Below are 18944 nucleotides of genomic sequence, written 5' to 3' on the forward strand. Positions count from 1 at the left end.
GTTTTATCTCGCATCTGATTGGTCATGAAACAATAAAGACAATAACATTCCAGAAATCATCTCTGGTGTTCACAGTTTAACGGGGAAACTAAGCATGAGCCTATAACCCCGGACCTTTCGGGCCTGTTAAAGATATTCTCTCTTAGCTGCAGAACCGGAATGTAGTGTAACTAAGAAAAAAGAAAAGCAAATTAACAAACAGAACTTTTCACAATTCCTATCCGAAAAAGATTTTTCCCAACTGGGCCTCGCACTCGCTCGGTCAAATGGGGGCGAAGGAGGACTTGGATACGAAATTGAGCCCGCGATTGGGGCTCTTTGATAAGCGTGACCTTAGCGTGAAACCGAGTTACATTTTCGGAGGCATCTTACCAGGGAATCGATTTGAAGTTTTATCAAACTCAAACTTAACAGCCCAAGCATGTCTCTCGATGTGGCCAGTCAAGATTATTGGAGTGCAACCACTAGATGTACAATCAGAGAAAGATGCCAGTTCATGTTTAACAACGAGCTCTTGAGCGATGTGAAATTTGTCCTCCGAGACTCTCAAGACGGAAGTGAAAGTAAGAAGAAGATTCCAGCTCACAAGTTCTTGTTGGCGATCAGTAGCCCTGTATTTTATGCCATGTTTTACGGCGAATTCGCCGAGAAGAAAGATTCAATCGATATCTCTGACTGCGATCATAAAAGCCTGTTGGAGTTGTTTCGCTTCGTGTACAGTGATGAGGTGAACTTGAATGCAGACAATGTCATGCAAGTGTTGTATTTGGCCAAGAAATACATGCTTCCTTCCCTCGCTGACGAATGCTCGAAGTTCCTTCAAGAAAACTTGGATGCGTCAACCGTGTTCCATGTGTTACCAGACGCACACAAATACGAAGAGAAAGATCTGGAGAATCACTGCTGGGAAGTGATCGATAAGGAGACAGACGAAGCTGTGAAATCGGATGGTTTCGTGACAATCGAGAAATCAGTGCTAGAAGAATTGGTCGAGAGAGAATCGTTGAAAGTCAGAGAAGTGGAATTATTCAAAGCTGTTGATTGCTGGGCTACAAAAGAATGTGAAAAGCAAGGCCTTGCAGCAGAAGGTTCTGTGAAAAGAAGGATCCTTGGGGAACGGATCGTTAAGGCAATTCGTTTCCCTGTGATGGAACAGCAGGAATTCGCCGATGTTGTCCTCGACTGTGATATACTAACAAAGAAAGAGTCATTCGACTTGATGAAGTATTTTAGCTCTGTGTTGAAGTTTCCGATGGGGTTTTCTGAGGCCACAAGACGTGGTTCTCTTCAACGAATGAGCAGGTTTGTATCAATACACTATATAGGATGGAATTATCCTAGAGGCTGGAGCAATTCAATAGTGGTCTCGGTTGACAAAACGATTAAATTGCATGCAGTGCGTCTATTTGGAAGTGAATACAATGAATATTCAGTGACACTAACGGTAACTGATTCCAATGATGTTACTCTGGCAACAAAAACAGGCATGTTTACGTCTGAACTTGGGAAAAGTGAGAGAGGGGACTATCCAGGGTTTGATATCGCGTTTGAGCCTCCAGTTGCTTTACAAGCGGGGATCCAGTATTCTTTGGAAGCTTCCATCAGTGGACCACCGTCCTGGCATGGACAATGTGGCTCGCCTCGTGTGGAACATGCTGGTGTGACGTTTCTCTTTACGAACAAGGCTGGATCAGATACGAGTGTTTCAGAAGGGCAGTTTCCTGAATTAGTATTCACTGTGTGCTAAATATATATCACATTTCCAAGTTTTCTGATTTGAAATTCCCAGTTATTCAACTGAGTGTAATGTGTGAACTGAAAATATAAGCTGGTTTGTATTACTTGTAAGCATTTGGTGAGTGCGTTTATTAGTCTAACACCACCTGACTTACATATATGTAGTCCAGGCCTGAACTAGCTATAGAACGGGGGGCCCCCCTATAGAACAGGTATGACATTGTTTGTTCCGAAAAGCTCGGTTACCAATTATGGCATGGACCGTTAAACGAAAGTCAGCGTAGGCTCTCTGCCTCCAGGTTACTGTGTCCTCTGATGCTGCCTCTGCCCAGCTTCTTCGTGTTTTCTCATTAAGCTTCCTTTCCACTGTTCTCCTGTTCTCTCCCTTTCTCTCTCCTGTTCCTCCTTCTTCATTCCTATACGATAGTTTTCAATAACTGCTGAAAATCACCACCCATCGCTATATTTTTTCGAAATCTCCCAAGCCGAAAGCTTACTCGTAGGCTATTCTGCTTAATGTGACCGCAAAAGGTAGCCGGCAAACCACTACTGGCTAAAAGGTTAAAATTATTTGTATATGCAAAGAATAAATATGAACGATATAGACGACAGCTCATTTCTTTTGCGGCTTCATCTCGCATCTGATTGGTCCTGAAACACTAAAGACAATAACATATCAGAAATTATCTCTGGCGTTCACGATTTCACTGGGAAACTAAGCAGGAGCCTATCATCGTTTTAATTAGGTTAAATTTAGAGCATCGGACCATTCGTGCCTTCTAAAGACATTAGGAGGGAAGCTCTAAACCTAGCCTGATCAAAACTCTCTCATAACTGGAGAGCCAGAATGTAGTGAAAATAATAAAAAAGAAAAGCACATTAACAAACAGAACTTTTCACAATTCCTGTCCGAAAAATATCTTTCCCAACTGGGCTTCGCACTCCCTCGGTCAAATGCGGCGAAGGGGGACTTGGATACGAAATTATGCCCCCGATTTTAGGCTCTTTGATAAACAAGACGTTAGCATGACACCGTCGGCAACGAAAGTTTCATCACAGCAGAGAATCGATTGAAGTGTTACCAAACTCAAACTTAAAAACCCAAGCATGTCTCTCGATCTGGCTAGTCAAGATTATTGGAGTGCAACCACTAGATGTACAATCAAAGAAAGATGCCAGTTCATGTTTAACAACGAGCTCTTGAGCGATGTAAAATTTCTCGTCCGAGACTATGAAGGCGGAAGTGAAAGCATGAAGAAGATTCCAGCTCACAAGTTTTTGTTGGCTATCAGTAGCCCAGTATTTTATGTCATGTTTTACGGCGAATTGGCCGAGAAGGAACATTCAATTGATATGTCTGACTGCGATCATAAAAGCCTGTTGGACTTGTTCCGCTTTCTGTACAGCGATGAGGTGAAGTTGAACGCAGACAATGTCATGCAAGTGTGGTATTTAGCCAAAAAATACATGCTTCCTTCCCTCGCTGACGAATGCTCGAAGTTCCTTCGAGAAAACCTGGATGCGTCGAACGTGTTCCATGTGTTGCCAGATGCACAAAAATACCAAGAGAAAGATCTGGAGAATCATTGCTCGGAAGTGATTGATAAGGAGACAGACCAAGCTGTGAAATCGGATGGTTTCGTCACAATCCAGAAATCAGTGCTAGAAGAACTGAAATTTGTATTTTCTGTGAACTAAACATAAATCACATTTCCATGTTTTCTTATTTGTAATTCCCTGTTATTCAATCGAGTGTAATGTGTGAACTGAAAATATAATTCGGTTTGTATTACTTGTAAGCATTTGGTAAGTGCGTATATTAGTCTAACACCAATTGACCTTGTCCAGACCTAAACTAGAGCAGGTATGGTATTGTCCATTCCGGATAACTTGCTTACAAATTATGGCATCCCGTTAAACGAAAGGAAATTCAGCGTAGGCTCTCTGCCTCCAGGTTACTGTGTCCTCTGATGGTGCCTCTTCTCAGCTTCTTCGTGCTTTCTCACTAAGCTTCCTTTCCACTGTTCTCCTGTTCTCTCCCTCTCTCTCTCCTGTTCTTCCCCCTTCATTCTTATATGAAAGTTTTCAATAACTGCTGAAAATCACAGGCCATCGCTAGAATTTTTTTCGAAATCTCCCAAGCAGAAAGCCTACTCGTAGGCTGTTCTGCATAAGGTAACCGCAAAAGGTAACCGGTAAACCAAAAAAGCCTCAAAGGTTTGGGTTATTTGTGTAAGCAAAGAATAAATATGAACGATATAGCCGACAGCCCATTTCTTTTGTGGCTTCATCTCGCATCTGATTGGTCGTGAAACAATAATGACAATAACATACTAGAAATTATCTCTGGTGTTCAAGGTTTAACGGGGAAACTAAGGAGGAGCCTATGACCCCTTTAATTAGGTTAAATTTAAAGCATCGGAGCTCTCGCGCCTTTTAAAGACATTAGCAAGGAAACTCTAAACCTAGCTTGATCAAAAAAACTCTCATAACTGGAGTGCCGGAATGTAGTGAAATTAAGAAAAAAGGGCTTCGCACTCGCTCGGTCAAATGGGGCGAAGGGAGCGAAGGGGGACTTGAATACGAAATGGAGCCCGCGATTCGGGCTCTTTGATAAGCGTCACGTTAGCGTGACACCCTCGTAAACGAAAGCTTTATTTTTCGGAGGAATCTTGGCAGAGAATCGATTGAAGTTTTATCAAACTCAAACTTAACAGCCCAAGCATGTCTCTCAACGTGGCCAGTCAAGATTATTGGAGTGCAACCACTAGATGTACAATCAAAGAAAGATGCCAGTTCATGTTTAACAACGAGCTCTTGAGCGATGTGAAATTTGTCCTCCGAGACTCTCAAGGCGGAAGTGAAAGTAAGAAGAAGATTCCAGCTCACAAGTTCTTGTTGGCGATCAGTAGCCCTGTATTTTATGCCATGTTTTACGGCGAATTGGCCGAGAAGAAAGATTCAATCAATATCTCTGACTGCGATCATAAAAGCCTGTTGGAGTTGTTTCGCTTCGTGTACAGCGATCAGGTGAAGTTGAACGCAGACAATGTCATGCAAGTGTTGTATTTGGCCAAGAAATACATGCTTCCTTCCCTCGCTGACAAGTGCACAGAGTTCCTTCGAGAAAACTTGGATGCGTCAAACGTGTTCTATGTGTTACCACACGCACAGAGATACGAAGAGAAAGATCTGGAAAATCACTGCTGGGAAGTGATCGATACGGAGACAGACCAAGCTGTGAAATCGGATGGTTTCGTCACAATCGAGAAATCAATGCTAGAAGAATTGGTCGAGAGAGAATCGTTGAAAGTCAGAGAAGTGGAATTATTCAAAGCTGTCGATTGCTGGACTACAAAAGAATGTGAAAAGCAAGGCCTTGCAGCAGAAGGTTCTGTGAAAAGAAGGATCCTTGGTGAACGGATCGTCAAGGCAATTCGTTTCCCTGTGATGGAACTGCAGGAATTCGCCGATGTTGTCCTCGACTGTGATATCCTAACACAGAAAGAGTCATTCGACTTGGTGAAGTACTTCAGTTCTGTGTTGAAGTTTCCGACGGGGTTTTCTGAGGCCACAAGACCTGGTTCTCTTCAACGATTCAAAATGAGCCGGCTTGGATCAATAAAACGTAGAGGATGACATTATTTTGTAGGCGGGAGAAATGCAATAGTGGTCTCGGTTGACAAAACAATTAAATTGCATGCAGTGCGTCTATTTGGAAGTGAAAACAATGAATATTCAGTGACACTTAGGGTAAGTGATTCCAATGGTGTTGCTCTGGCAACCAACACAGGCATGTTTATGTCTAAACTTGTGCAAAGTGAGAGAGGGGACTATCAAGGCTTTGATATCGCGTTTGAGCCTCCAATTACTTTACAAGCGGGCATCCGGTATTCTTTGGAAGCTTCAATCCGTGGACCACAGTCATGGTATGGAGAGTTTGGCTCGCCTCGTGTGAAACATGCTGGAGTAACGTTTTTCTGTGCGAACACACCTGGAGCAGTAGGATGGCACGAAACTGTTTCAAGAGGGCAATTTCCTGAGTTTGTATTTTCTGTGAACTAAACATGAGTCGCATTTCCATGTTCACGTTCTTATTTGTAATTCCCTGTTATTCAATCGAGTGTAATGTGTGAACTGAAAATATAATTCGGTTTGTATTACTTGTAAGCATTTGGTAAGTGCGTATATTAGTCTAACACTAATTGACCCTGTCCAGACCTAAACTAGAACAGGCATGGCATTGTCCATTCCGGATAACTTGGTTACAAATTATGGCATCGACCGTTAAACGAAAGGAAATTCAGCGTAGGCTCTCTGCCTCCAGGTTACTGTTTCCTCTGATGCTGCCTCTTCTCAGCTTCTTCGTGCTCTCTCATTAAGCATGCTTTCCACTGTTCTCCTGTTCTCTCCGTCTCTCGCCTGTTTTTCCTCCTTCATTCTTATACGATAGTTTTCAATAACTGCTGAAAATCACAGGCCATCGCTAGAATTTTTTCGAAATCTCCCAAGCAGAAAGCCTACTAGTAGGCTGTTCTGCATAAGGTAACCGGCAAACCACAACAGCCTAAAAGGTTTGGATTATTTGTACAAGCAAAGAATAAATATGGACGATATAGACGACAACTCATTTCTTTTGCGGCTTCATCTCGCATCTGATTGGTCGTGAAACAACAAAGACAATAACATATCAGAAATTATCTCTGGCGTTCACGGTCAAACGGGAAAACTGAGTAGGAGCCTATGACCTCTTTAATTAGGTTAAATTTAGAGCATCGGAGCTTTCGTGCCTTTTAAACACATTAGGAGGGAAACTCTAAACCTAGCTTGAACAAAAAATCTCTCGTAAATGGAGAGCCGGAATGTAGCGAAACTAAGAAAAAAAAAAAAAGTTAACAAACAGACCTTTTCACAATTCCTATCCGAAAAGTGTCTTTTCCAACTGGGCTTCGCATTCGCTCGCTCAAATGGGGCGAAGGGGGACTTATGAAAATATAATTTCCTTTGTATTACTTGTAGGCATTTGGTAAGGGCCAAGTCGCACTGGAGGGCAATTTCACATTTGTTCTGGACAAATCTGACTTGAAATCGGCCAGTGACAAAAAATTTGTCCGGAAAGCTACAGTCGCACTTGAGAACAAAATCTGTGAACAAACACCACGCCATGCTGTGAGATTGTTCCAATCTTCTGCATTCTTGTATCGTTCTATGATATACTTCATTTTCCGAATGCATTTGTCGGCCGTCTTGTTGGTTCCGAGCGTTTTCGAAATCTTCTCGGCGATCCAAGCCCATGTTTTCCTTGACTCTCGACTTTCTGACTGATCGTGCTTTTCAGCCCACAGTTGAACTAATAGCTTTTCCTCCTCTTTACCTTATCTATCCTGAGCATTCTTGTTCTCGGCTGACGAAGATGTACGGCGCGAAGAAGTTGGGGTTGATGCCGGCATTGAGCTGTCTTCACGGAACTGAAGGGACTCTGGCAACGAGTCAGTGCTTGTGATTGGAGGAGATCGGCTGGGATTTCCTCGATCGTTAAACATGTAAGGGCCTGGCAAAGGATAGATCCATCCTGGTGGATATTGTGGAAATTCGCACGGAAAAAATTGGTCGCCGGCGCCGGGATTCATGTTGTTGCGAAATGAGAACGTGATTAATTTTACCGCGAAGTCTATCGCATAGAGACTTTGCTACATATCACCTGTCAAATCATTTCCGAATCAAAACACCCTCGCTTTTGTTTTCCAAGATTTGTCTCAATTTGGCGTGCTCCAGAGGTAGTCGACGGCATCTTTGAAGTTTGTCCGTCCGCGACCAAATTTTGTCCCTTGGGGAACAAACCGGTCGCACTTGGTTTTTCATTGTAATGACGGATTTTTGACATAAGTAAACAGTTTTGTCCTCTAGTGCGACTTGGCCCTAAGTGCTTATGTTAGTCTAACACCAAATGACTTTGTCCAGGGCTAAACTAGAGCAGGTATGGCACTCTCCATTCCGAAAGCTTGGTTACCAATTATGGGATCAACTGTTTACGAAAGGGAAATCAGCGTAGGCTCTCTACCTCCGGGTTACTGTGTCCTCTGATGCTGCCTCTGCTTAGCTTCTTCGTGCTTTCTCATTAAGCTTCCTTTCCACTGTTCTCCTGTTCTCTCCCTCTCTCTCCTGTTCTTCCTCCTTCATTCTTACACGATAGTTTTCAATAATTGCTGAAAATCACAGGCCATCGCTAGAATTTTTTCGAAATCTCCCAAGCAAAAAGCCTACTCGTAGGCTCTTCTCCATAAGGTAACCGCAAAAGGTAACCGGCAAACCACAACAGCCTCAAAGGTTTGGGTTATTTGTATAAGCAAAGAATAAATATGGACGATATCGACGACAGCTGATTTCTTTTGCGGCTTCATCTCGCATCTGATTAGTCGTAAAACAACAAAGACAATAACATATCAAAAATTATATCTGGCGTTCACGGTTAAACGGGGAAACTGAGCAGGAGGCTATGACCCCTTTAATTAGGTTAAATTTAGAGCATCGGAGCTTTCGTGCCTTTTTAACACATTAGGAGGGATATTCTAAACCTACCTTGATCAAAACTCTGTCATAACTGGAGAGCCGGAATGTAGTAAAACTAAGAAAAAAGAAAAGCAAATTAACAAACAGAACTTTTCACAATTCCTATCCGAAAAATATCTTTCCCAACTGGGCTTCGCATTCGCTCGGTCAAATGGGGCGAAGGGGGGAACTTGGATACGAAATTGAGCCCGCGATTCGGGCTCTTTGATAAGCGTGACGTTAGCGTGACACCGTCGTGAACGAAAGTTTCATCTCAGCAGAGAATCAATTAAAGTTTTATCAAACTCAAACTTAACAGCCCAAGCATATCTCTCGATGTGGCCAGTGAAGATTATTGGAGTGCAACCACTAGATGTACAATCAGAGAAAGATGCCAGTTCATGTTTAAGAACGAGCTCTTGAGCGATGTGAAATTTGTCCTCCGAGACTCTCAAGGCGGAAGTGAAAGCATCAAGAAGATTCCAGCTCACAAGTTCTTGTTGGCGATCAGTAGCCCTGTATTTTATGCCATGTTTTACGGTGAATTGGCTGAAAAGAAGGATTCAATTGATGTCTCTGACTGCGATTATAAAAGCCTGTTGGAGTTGTTTCGCTTCTTGTACAGCGATCAGGTGAAGTTGAACGCAGACAATGTCATGCAAGTGTTGTATTTGGCCGAGAAATACATGCTTCCTTCCCTCGCTGACAAATGCTCGGAGTTCCTTCGAGAAAACTTGGATGCGTCAAACGTGTTCCATGTGTTGCCAGACGTTCAGAAATACGAAGAGAAAGATCTGGAGAATTATTGCTGGGAAGTGATCGATAAGAAGACAGACGAAGCTGTGAAATCGGATGGTTTCGTCACGATCGAGAAATCAGTGCTAGAAGAATTGGTCGAGAGAGATTCGTTGAATGTCAAAGAATTGGAATTATTCAAAGCTGTCGATTGCTGGGCTACAAAAGAATGTGAAAAGCAAGGCCTTGCAGCAGAAGGTTCTGTGAAAAGAAGGATCCTTGGTGAACGGATCGTTAAGGCAATTCGTTTCCCCGTGATGGAACTGCAGGAATTCGCCGATGTTGTCCTCGACTGTGATATCCTAACACAGAAAGAATCATTCGACTTGGTGAAGTACTTCAGTTCTGTGTTGAAGTTTCCGACGGGGTTTTCTGAGGCCACAAGACCTGGTTCTCTTCAACGATTCAAAATGAGCCGGCTTGGATCAATAAAACGTAGAGGATGGCATTATTTTGTAGGCGGGAGAAATGCAATAGTGGTCTCGGTTGACAAAACAATTAAATTGCATGCAGTGCGTCTATTTGGAAGTGAAAACAATGAATATTCAGTGACACTTAGGGTAAGTGATTCCAATGGTGTTGCTCTGGCAACCAACACAGGCATGTTTATGTCTAAACTTGTGCAAAGTGAGAGAGGGGACTATCAAGGCTTTGATATCGCGTTTGAGCCTCCAATTACTTTACAAGCGGGCATCCGGTATTCTTTGGAAGCTTCAATCCGTGGACCACAGTCATGGTATGGAGAGTTTGGCTCGCCTCGTGTGAAACATGCTGGAGTAACGTTTTTCTGTGCGAACACACCTGGAGCAGTAGGATGGCACGAAACTGTTTCAAGAGGGCAATTTCCTGAGTTTGTATTTTCTGTGAACTAAACATGAGTCGCATTTCCATGTTCACGTTCTTATTTGTAATTCCCTGTTATTCAATCGAGTGTAATGTGTGAACTGAAAATATAATTCGGTTTGTATTACTTGTAAGCATTTGGTAAGTGCGTATATTAGTCTAACACTAATTGACCCTGTCCAGACCTAAACTAGAGCAGGTATGGCATTGTCCATTCCGGATAACTTGGTTACAAATTATGGCATCGACCGTTAAACGAAAGGAAATTCAGCGTAGGCTCTCTGCCTCCAGGTTATTGTGTCCTCCGATGCTGCCTCTTCTCAGATTCTTCGTGCTTTCGCATTAAGCTTGCTTTCCACTGTTCTCCTGTTCTCTCCGTCTCTCTCCTGTTTTTCCTCCTTCATTCTTGTACGATAGTTTTCAATAACTGCTGAAAATCACAGGCCATCGCTAGAATTTTTTCGAAATCTCCCAAGCAGAAAGCCTACTAGTAGGCTGTTCTGCATAAGGTAACCGGCAAACCACAACAGCCTAAAAGGTTTGGATTATTTGTACAAGCAAAGAATAAATATGGACGATATAGACGACAACTCATTTCTTTTGCGGCTTCATCTCGCATCTGATTGGTCGTGAAACAATAATGACAATAACATATCAGAAATTATCTCTGGCGTTCACGGCCAAACGGGAAAACTGAGTAGGAGCCTATGACCTCTTTAATTAGGCTAAATTTAGAGCATCGGAGCTTTCGCGTCTTTTTAACACATTAGGAGGGAAACTCTTAACCTAGCTTGATCAAAACTCTCTCATAATTGGAGAGCCGGAATGCAGTGAAACTAAGAAAAAAGAAAAGCAAATTAACAAACAGAGCTTTTCACAATTCCTATCCGAAAAATATCTTTCCCAACTGGGCTTCGCATTCCCTCGGTCAAATGGGGCGAGGAGGGGACTTGGATACGAAATTGAGCCCGCGATCCGGGCTCTTTGATAAGCGTGACGTTAGCATGTCACCGCCGTGAACGAAAGTTTCATCTCAGCAGAGAATCGATTGAAGTTTTATCAAACTCAAACTTAACAGCTCAAGCATGTCTCTTGATGTGGCCAGTAAAGATTACTGGAATGCAGCCATTAGATGTACAATCAGAGAAAGATGTCAGTTCATGTTTAACAATGAGCTCTTGAGCGATGTGAAATTTGTCGTCAGAGGCTCTGAAGGCGGAAGTGAAAGCATGAAGAAGATTCCAGCTCACAAGTTACTGTTGGCGATCAGTAGCCCTGTATTTTATGCCATGTTTTACGGCGAATTCGCCGAGAAGAAAGATTCAATCGATATCTCTGACTGCGATCATAAAAGCCTGTTGGAGTTGTTTCGCTTCGTGTACAGCGATGAGGTGAAGTTGAACGCAGACAATGTCATGCAAGTGTTGTATTTGGCCAAGAAATACATGCTTCCTTACCTCGCTGACAAATGCTCGAAGTTCCTTCGAGAAAACTTGGATGCGTCAAACGTGTTCTATGTGTTGCCAGACGCACACAAATACGAAGAGAGCGATCTGGAGAGTCATTGCTGGGAAGTGATCGATAAGGAGACAGACGAAGCTGTGAAATCGGATGGTTTCGTCACAATCGAGAAATCAGTGCTAGAAGAATTGGTCGATAGAGATTCGTTGAATGTCAGAGAAGTAGAATTATTCAAAGCTGTCGATTGCTGGGCTACAAAAGAATGTGAAAAGCAAGGCCTTGCAGCAGAAGGTTCTGTGAAAAGAAGGATCCTTGGGGAACGGATCGTTAAGGCAATTCGTTTCCCTGTGATGGAACAGCAGGAATTCGCCGATGTTGTCCTCGACTGTGATATACTAACAAAGAAAGAGTCATTCGACTTGATGAAGTATTTTAGCTCTGTGTTGAAGTTTCCGATGGGGTTTTCTGAGGCCACAAGACGTGGTTCTCTTCAACGAATGAGCAGGTTTGTATCAATACACTATATAGGATGGAATTATCCTAGAGGCTGGAGCAATTCAATAGTGGTCTCGGTTGACAAAACGATTAAATTGCATGCAGTGCGTCTATTTGGAAGTGAATACAATGAATATTCAGTGACACTAACGGTAACTGATTCCAATGATGTTACTCTGGCAACAAAAACAGGCATGTTTACGTCTGAATTTGGGAAAAGTGAGAGAGGGGACTATCCAGGGTTTGATATCGCGTTTGAGCCTCCAGTTGCTTTACAAGCGGGGATCCAGTATTCTTTGGAAGCTTCCATCAGTGGACCACCGTCCTGGCATGGACAATGTGGCTCGCCTCGTGTGGAACATGCTGGTGTGACGTTTCTCTTTACGAACAAGGCTGGATCAGATACGAGTGTTTCAGAAGGGCAGTTTCCTGAATTAGTATTCACTGTGTGCTAAATATATATCACATTTCCAAGTTTTCATATTTGAAATTCCCAGTTATTCAACTGAGTGTAATGTGTGAGCTGAAAATCTAACCCGGGTTTGTATTACTCATAAGCATTTGGCGAGTGCTTATTAGTCTATCACTAAATTATAACCAGTTTCGACCTAGTCCAGGCCTAAACAAGAGCAGGTATGGTATCGTCCATTCCGAAAGCCTGGTTACCAATTACGGCATCGACCGAGGATCTTTGCCTCCAAGCTACTCTGTCCTCTACAGCCGCTGCTGCCTCTGCTCACCTTCTTCTAAGCCTTATTGTTTAACTGTTCTTTTGTAGCTTATATATAATATGTACATAATGTTACTATGTGTTATTAGTTTTCATATCTATTAATTGAGAAATTTTTCGAAAATGAGAGCCAGATCTCCCTAGCAGAAAGCCTGCTCGTAGGCTGTTCTGTATGTCCCCGTCCACACTAAGCCGAAGGAATTTGAGAACGGCGTTTTCACTCTGAAAACGCATCAAATGTTTTCCGTCCACACTACGCCGGGGGAATTTTAAAACGCAACCATCACCGATCATTTTGGATTACGGTTTGAGGAAAACTGGTCACGGAAATCACGTGATTATCAGTATGTCATCGTTTTCGAAAAGTTCCGTTTTCAAAATGTTTTTCCGCCCACACAAAATGACAAGCCAGCGTTTTCAAATTCCTCCGGTTTGAAGAGCGTTTTTCGAAAAGCTCCGATTTCGTGACAGATTAGTGTGGACGGTGGGCCTAGCTGTAGAAATAAAGCTGCGTTTTCAAATTCCTCCGGTTTGAAGAGCGTTTTTCGAAAAGCTCCGATTTCGTGACGGATTAGTGTGGACGGTGGGCCTAGCTGTAGAAATAAAGCTGCGTTTTCAAATTCCTCCGGTTTGAAGAGCGTTTTTCGAAAAGCTCCGATTTCGTGACGGATTAGTGTGGACGGTGGGCCTAGCTGTAGAAATAAAGCTGCGTTTTCAAATTCCTCCGGTTTGAAGAGCGTTTTTCGAAAAGCTCCGATTTCGTGACGGATTAGTGTGGACGGTAGGCCCAACCGTAGAAATAAAGCTGCGTTTTCAAATTTCTCCGGCGTATTGTGGACGCTGCCTAAACGACATGTACATTCGGAAAATAAATAATTGTTTACCTCTCTGATTTGTGATTCCAGCTTCTTGATCGTGGTCTTACATGACTGCAGTTCAACCAAATTCTAACGAGAGAGACATTAAATTGCAGAAAAATTGTTGTGAGACACCGGAAGGAAATTTTGATGTTAGACATTTTGGCAGCTAACGAAGAAACGAAGTACGTCTTCTAAGAACATGAACTAATACCAATGCAACAAGAGCTGTAGAATAGAGCCTACGCCACTAGTTACAATGAAACAGCCAATAGAGTACCTTGCTTTGTTGATTTTGTAAGTTGTTGTTAATCTTTCTAAGTTGCTCAGCCTCTATCTGCAATGTAATTATCACAGTTATAAATAAACCAAAAAAATTGTTGATATTTTTGTACATCTTTTACGTTGATTAAATCACATCTGTTCGGCCAATCAGAAACCAAGTTGGCCTGGAGGCGGAGACGTCAAAGTAGCCACGTGATGATAGATGCACGTACACGGGCTTGTTCACTGATTGGTCGAGAAGTTCTGGGAACCCAACAAAAAGATGGAAAAGGGTCACAGTCTGTCTCTGGCATAGCGAGTACCCCCTACTTTTGTCTCCAGAAATCATTGAGTTGAGAAGCAATTAAACCGAGCAAGAAAGAACATAGATATCCAGGGACACATCAACACCGTAAATAGTTGGGATGCCGTAGCACTGCAGTAAACACAAGGCACCAGTGAAACAAATTTAACACTGAGGTTAATTATACCTTTATTGGCCCTAATGAATTCAGCTCTTGTTGAAGATGTTCAACCTTGGACTAATTCAAAAAAGCAAACAAAACAACCAGTGAGTGTTAATATAAACATCATCATATAATGTGGATCAATCTAGTTTACGAAATAGTGAAAATTCCAAGACTGCAGAATAATTATATCGTTCAATACGCCCAATTTTTTCCGTTGTAACAAGAAAAGAACAATAAAAATATTAGTGTGGGACCACATGAAGTGTCCGCAATTCCGTAATAACTGTAGTCCGAAATAGCGTCCGAAATTGCTTCTACACATTTCTTAGTGGTTTCGGCCAGGGATGTAGCTTCTGTATTCAAAAGCGGGGTGTCCGTAATAGCGGGATGTCTGTAATAGTGGGGTGTCCGTAAAAGCGGGATATCCGTAATAGCGGGGAATCCGTAATAGCGGGGAATCCGTAATAGCGGGGAATCCGCAAGACGAGAGTAGCCTGTACTAAACTAGACTTGATGACCTTGTTTTGATTTAGTTGAGAAGTTTTGTACAACAAAATTTACCTGTAAGCTTCCTTTCTCAAAAGCAAGTCTGTTCTTTGATTCCATCATGCCTTTCATTGATTCTTCAATTTGGCCTTGACTGACCTGGAAAAAGAAGGTTGTCGTAGAGAAACTTCCTTTTTAGTTGCCTTATCAGAGCTGAACTCTAACTTAATCGAATTTTCACTGCACGTTAGGGTATACAATAAACAAAACCTGTTTGTCCTCCAGTGTACAAATTCTTTCCCAAAGTTTTTGGTTTTCTTCTTCAAGCAACTTCTTTGATTCTTCAAGACCTTTGATCTCTCCCTGACAAAATATAATATTCTAATTTAAACACAAGCAAAGACGTTGTGAGTTTGTGCCTTAATACGGTTACTGAATATGACTAACACTAAATCAAATGCAATTTTTCTGCTTTACAATGTGAGGATTGACAACTGTAATCAAAGTTGTAAGGGAGTTCTTTGGGATTCATCATTTTGGCAAATATCCATGTACAGGCAATACAACTATGCCAAGAATTTCGTGCATGAATCAGGACCATACATCATTCCCCTACTTTACCATGTTGTATATGATCGGGCTAGTAGTATGGTTGATATTCGATACCATGTTCAATATGTGGGATGTGATGAGATTGTATAGGGTTAAATGTTATTGCAGCTATAGAATGGGAAAGCATGGAATATGGGTAAACCTGAATACGAAATGATAATTAAATATGGTGAAGCCTTGAGCTCACAAACAGACAACCTTGGGACCTAACTCAAAACTGTCTGGAAGTATCTGTGTGGGAGTTTTTCTAAAACTGTTATTTGGTAAAGGGTTTTTGACAAGGCAAGATGAAGGTGAGTTGGATGGAATGGAATGGGATGGGAAAGGAAGGCATTTTGTATACCTACAGTATGAAAAATCTCATAATAAAATGCAAATAGACCATTGATAGAAGATGCTACCTCTGCTTCTCTCAGCTGTCCAACAACTTTATCCCTTTCATTTGAAAAATCACTCACAGCCTGGTTCACCTGCAAAATGTACATATTATGGCAAGTTGAGAGCTCAGACTGCAAAATATACCAATGTCTAGAATGGCTAATCTATTCGTTGATTGTACAATGTATATTTAGAGATCGAATAAGTAAGGCTTGAGGGAATATTTTCAACACAAAAATTAGTGAAATTAAAAACAATGTTTCGACATCGTCACATGTCATTGTCAAGTAAACGTGTAGGTTAGTTTTTGCATTACAAATAGATCTACAATTATGCGCATATGGTGGCAAAATTAACGTCGGCAAGAAAACAAGAAAAAGTGACTGTTAGGAAACTATGTTAATTAAATGACATCTGATGATGTCAAAATGTCATTTATTAATATCGCTAATTTTTGCGTTGAAAATGTTGTGCATTTAATTCTATGAAATAAATTTACTGAAGGTTTAGACAAGTTAAATATTAAATGAATGACAAGATTGCTGCTGCACTAGAGTCACTTTTTTATTCAAACAGTTAAATTACATTCATGTACTTGAGATCATTCTTAACAAACCAATCTCTTTGTACTCTTAACATATAAGAAAGTGAATGTTTTAAAAACCTAACAGTGCAGCTACAGTACCTCATTCATTATGTGATCTTTTTCTTTGGACAAATGTTCTCTCTCCCTCGTCATCTCATCTATCTTGGCTTGAAGACTGAAAACCTCTCGGTCCTAAGAAGAGACAAGCACACATTCAAATCAAAGCTCTTACAACAGAGACAGCATTTGAAAAAGATGAACACTTTAAAGCCCAAAATCCACAAGAACCCGCTATTTTACTAACAGTGACTTGTGATCAACATGATGAAATGCTTTCCTCATTCTAAAAAACAAATCATCAAATGAAACTAAAAAGCCATGTAAGTCTGCCGATTAAAATATTAATATTATATTGTAACATACAAATTCCTGTCTCAGTTTCTCAGTTTTGCCTCTTTCATCCAGCAACTGCTTGTGTAGCTTGCTAATGTCTTCTCTTAAAACAGATCTAGGGAAAACAAATGTAAGTTAACTGACAATGTTTATGCATGAATCAGAGATGTCATAAACTAAAAATCAGGGGAGAGCTCTTAAAGATAATTTATATGAAATGCAGGGAGCATTGAAGAGCAGATATGGAACATTAACCTAACATTATGACTGCAGCATTATGTTAATGTTGAGAGCTGATCTGAAATTCAAAGTTAGCCTCTCTGTAATGACACTGACGAGGAGATCTCTCTTCATGAGCTCAGTTCTTTCCACATTGGAAAGGCCTCTGAGAATGTCTTGTATTGGAGGTGGCCTATGTTCAAACATTTACAACCTGAAGCAACAGTCAATCACCTAACGCCTACTCTCTTGGCAAATGTTTCCTCACCCCAGTCCTCCACAGTGACCAAATCTAAGATGACAGCCTAATACGAAAATGTGCACTCGCGCACCCAAAATACGCCTGCACTGCAGACTAACTCAAAAGTGCACCATCCACATTTTCTCTATTTTAAAAGCTTGATTAAAATATAAAATATAATATTAACATGGTTACACTTTATGACAAGTTCAAGCTGCAATAACACTCCAGGGGGGGACTCCCATATGAAAAGCTTTGGGGATGCTTGTCGTCTCGCTTAGGGGTATAAATCAGCAATTCTGGTCTCTCTTAGGGTGCTGATGGAAAAACACCTCAGTCTATTTTAAGCGGTCAAAGTATCCTCCAGGTTGCACTCAAAGAAAAAAAATAATAATAAAAAACACTCTTATTTCTGTTTTAAGCCTTGATTTCTGCCGGTCTCTTGAGTTTGGTCTACTAGCGTGAGCTCCTTTCCTGAACAGTCCCTGGTAATCAAGCCTATTCCGTCTTAAGTGGCGTCTTATTAGGGGTCAAATAAAGCTCGAGCAACGTCCAGACTACTCTCCTTTAGGGGCTTAATTGAAATTTTTGACAAGCATCCCCAACCTTTTCATATAGGATTCCCGCTGGTAATGATAGATTGTAATTAATGAAATAGACTAATCAGTACTTTTCATTTTCTAGATATTGTTGTTTGTCCTTTTCCCTTGCCACCTCCAGCACCATCTCATTCCTGTACTTTTCCAGCTCTCTCTCCTGTTCAGCCATGCGGTTATTCCATTGCTCTCGTTCTCGTTGCAGAGCATTCTTATGCTGTGAAATCAACACTCTGTTGTCAGCAGTTGTCGTCTTTAAGGTATCACTGGTTTTGTAGTGTTCTGCAAGAACTTTGTCATGTGCGAGCTGAAATTCCAATCATGAGTAATAATGTCCATCAGATCTCGCTATTGATGTGGTTTACTGTTATTGTTGGTGGAAGGACCTGCCTAGCATCTCAAACACTAATTATAGCATAATATGTCACACTGTCGTCCCTAAATTAAATCGAGAACTTTCAATTGACACTCTCTCATTCAATCTATTAATCAAATAATATTCACTTGGTTTTCAAGACATTGAATTCTCCACCCTCCAGACTGACTTAGCCTGTTCCTGAACAGGAACACAAAGAACAATGACATGACTTTGATGCAAAAAACAAACCACAAGAAAAAAGATTACAAACATTTTATTATTGGGTAAAAAGAGTACCATGCAACTGTCTCTTTTTTGGAAAAAAAAATTATCATTGCTCATTGCATGCATGAATGAATGCTTACCTTGAGGTCTTCATGATTTTTTCTTAGCAGTTCAAATTGTTGTCTAAGTTCTCTGTTTTCTTTCTTGAATCTTGTAATATCTGCATCCAGGGCCTGTGAATATTCAATTTTGTACTTATTGTAAATATTACTGGATTTGGGTATTAAAAAATAGTTTAATCTCATTTTCAATATTGTTAATAATGAGTTGCATAGACATTACTTGGCAATAAAACTTACTAACAGATAAATTGTGATCAAAAATAATAACTAATAGCACTATTTTCAATTGATTGCTCTCAATTAAGAAACTGGTATAAAATGCCATTTTGATATGTACAATTTTCCTGCACTTGAAACTAACAGTAACGTTACATAATGTAATTAGAGTAACAGAAAACACACCTTTCTTTCCACTGTTAGTGTAGCTAATTGAGAATCGGAGTTCACTGTTAAAATAAGTTGGAAACATTGGTTACACTTCACCACTGGCAAAGAACATATCAGAAGCTGCCATTTCACTCAAAATT

At 41.1% G+C, this 18944-nt stretch overlaps 4 protein-coding genes and 1 pseudogene across 7 annotated transcripts in view; 4 read left to right on the forward strand and 1 right to left on the reverse strand.

The window, feature by feature from the left end:
- Positions 1-18944, reverse strand: part of LOC110065348 (coiled-coil domain-containing protein 150-like) — a 53386-nt gene that overhangs the window by 31422 nt on the left and 3020 nt on the right. For 2 of the 3 annotated variants that reach the window (XM_089282049.1, XM_089282048.1), the window contains exons 3-13: positions 18820-18863; positions 18436-18528; positions 17787-18019; positions 16687-16771; positions 16363-16455; positions 15701-15769; positions 14958-15050; positions 14763-14846; positions 14223-14273; positions 13748-13804; positions 13495-13557 (exon numbers count right to left, since the gene is read on the reverse strand). In XM_089282049.1, the coding sequence (XP_089138175.1) occupies positions 13495-13557; positions 13748-13804; positions 14223-14273; positions 14763-14846; positions 14958-15050; positions 15701-15769; positions 16363-16455; positions 16687-16771; positions 17787-18019; positions 18436-18528; positions 18820-18863 (965 nt within the window). The remainder of the gene's footprint in view (positions 1-13494; positions 13558-13747; positions 13805-14222; positions 14274-14762; positions 14847-14957; positions 15051-15700; positions 15770-16362; positions 16456-16686; positions 16772-17786; positions 18020-18435; positions 18529-18819; positions 18864-18944) is intronic. The other variant, XM_089282050.1, reaches the window with a different exon arrangement.
- LOC149116109 (BTB/POZ domain-containing protein 6-like) lies at positions 339-3536 on the forward strand. Its single transcript, XM_089282046.1, has one exon. It carries the CDS (start codon positions 422-424, stop codon positions 1745-1747), a length of 1326 nt encoding a protein of 441 aa, XP_089138172.1. The 5' UTR covers positions 339-421; the 3' UTR covers positions 1748-3536.
- LOC110060000 (BTB/POZ domain-containing protein 6 pseudogene) lies at positions 4329-5907 on the forward strand (annotated as a pseudogene).
- LOC149116110 (BTB/POZ domain-containing protein 6-like) lies at positions 8436-10058 on the forward strand. Its single transcript, XM_089282047.1, has one exon. It carries the CDS (start codon positions 8688-8690, stop codon positions 9951-9953), a length of 1266 nt encoding a protein of 421 aa, XP_089138173.1. The 5' UTR covers positions 8436-8687; the 3' UTR covers positions 9954-10058.
- Positions 10920-14100, forward strand: LOC110065402 (BTB/POZ domain-containing protein 6-like). 2 transcript variants are annotated; one of them, XM_089282053.1, is made up of 2 exons: positions 10920-11890; positions 13904-14100. In XM_089282053.1, exons 1-2 carry the CDS (start codon positions 11010-11012, stop codon positions 13938-13940), a joined length of 918 nt encoding a protein of 305 aa, XP_089138179.1. In that variant the 5' UTR covers positions 10920-11009; the 3' UTR covers positions 13941-14100. The 2 variants fall into 2 exon arrangements, with proteins under 2 accessions (XP_089138179.1, XP_089138178.1); XM_089282052.1 differs by lacking the exon at positions 13904-14100 and having other exon boundaries at positions 10920-13851.

Source organism: Orbicella faveolata, unplaced genomic scaffold (assembly GCF_042242905.1).
Source record: "Orbicella faveolata isolate gen_17 unplaced genomic scaffold, um_ofav_v1 contig_12, whole genome shotgun sequence".
NCBI classification, from domain to species: domain Eukaryota; kingdom Metazoa; phylum Cnidaria; class Anthozoa; order Scleractinia; family Merulinidae; genus Orbicella; species Orbicella faveolata.

Excerpts from the sequence above, each read along its gene's own strand:
- LOC149116109 (XM_089282046.1), top strand. The coding sequence starts at position 422 with ATGTCTCTCGATGTGGCCAGTCAAGATTATTGGAGTGCAACCACTAGA.
- LOC149116110 (XM_089282047.1), top strand. The coding sequence starts at position 8,688 with ATGTTTAAGAACGAGCTCTTGAGCGATGTGAAATTTGTCCTCCGAGAC.
- LOC110065402 (XM_089282052.1), top strand. The coding sequence starts at position 11,010 with ATGTCTCTTGATGTGGCCAGTAAAGATTACTGGAATGCAGCCATTAGA.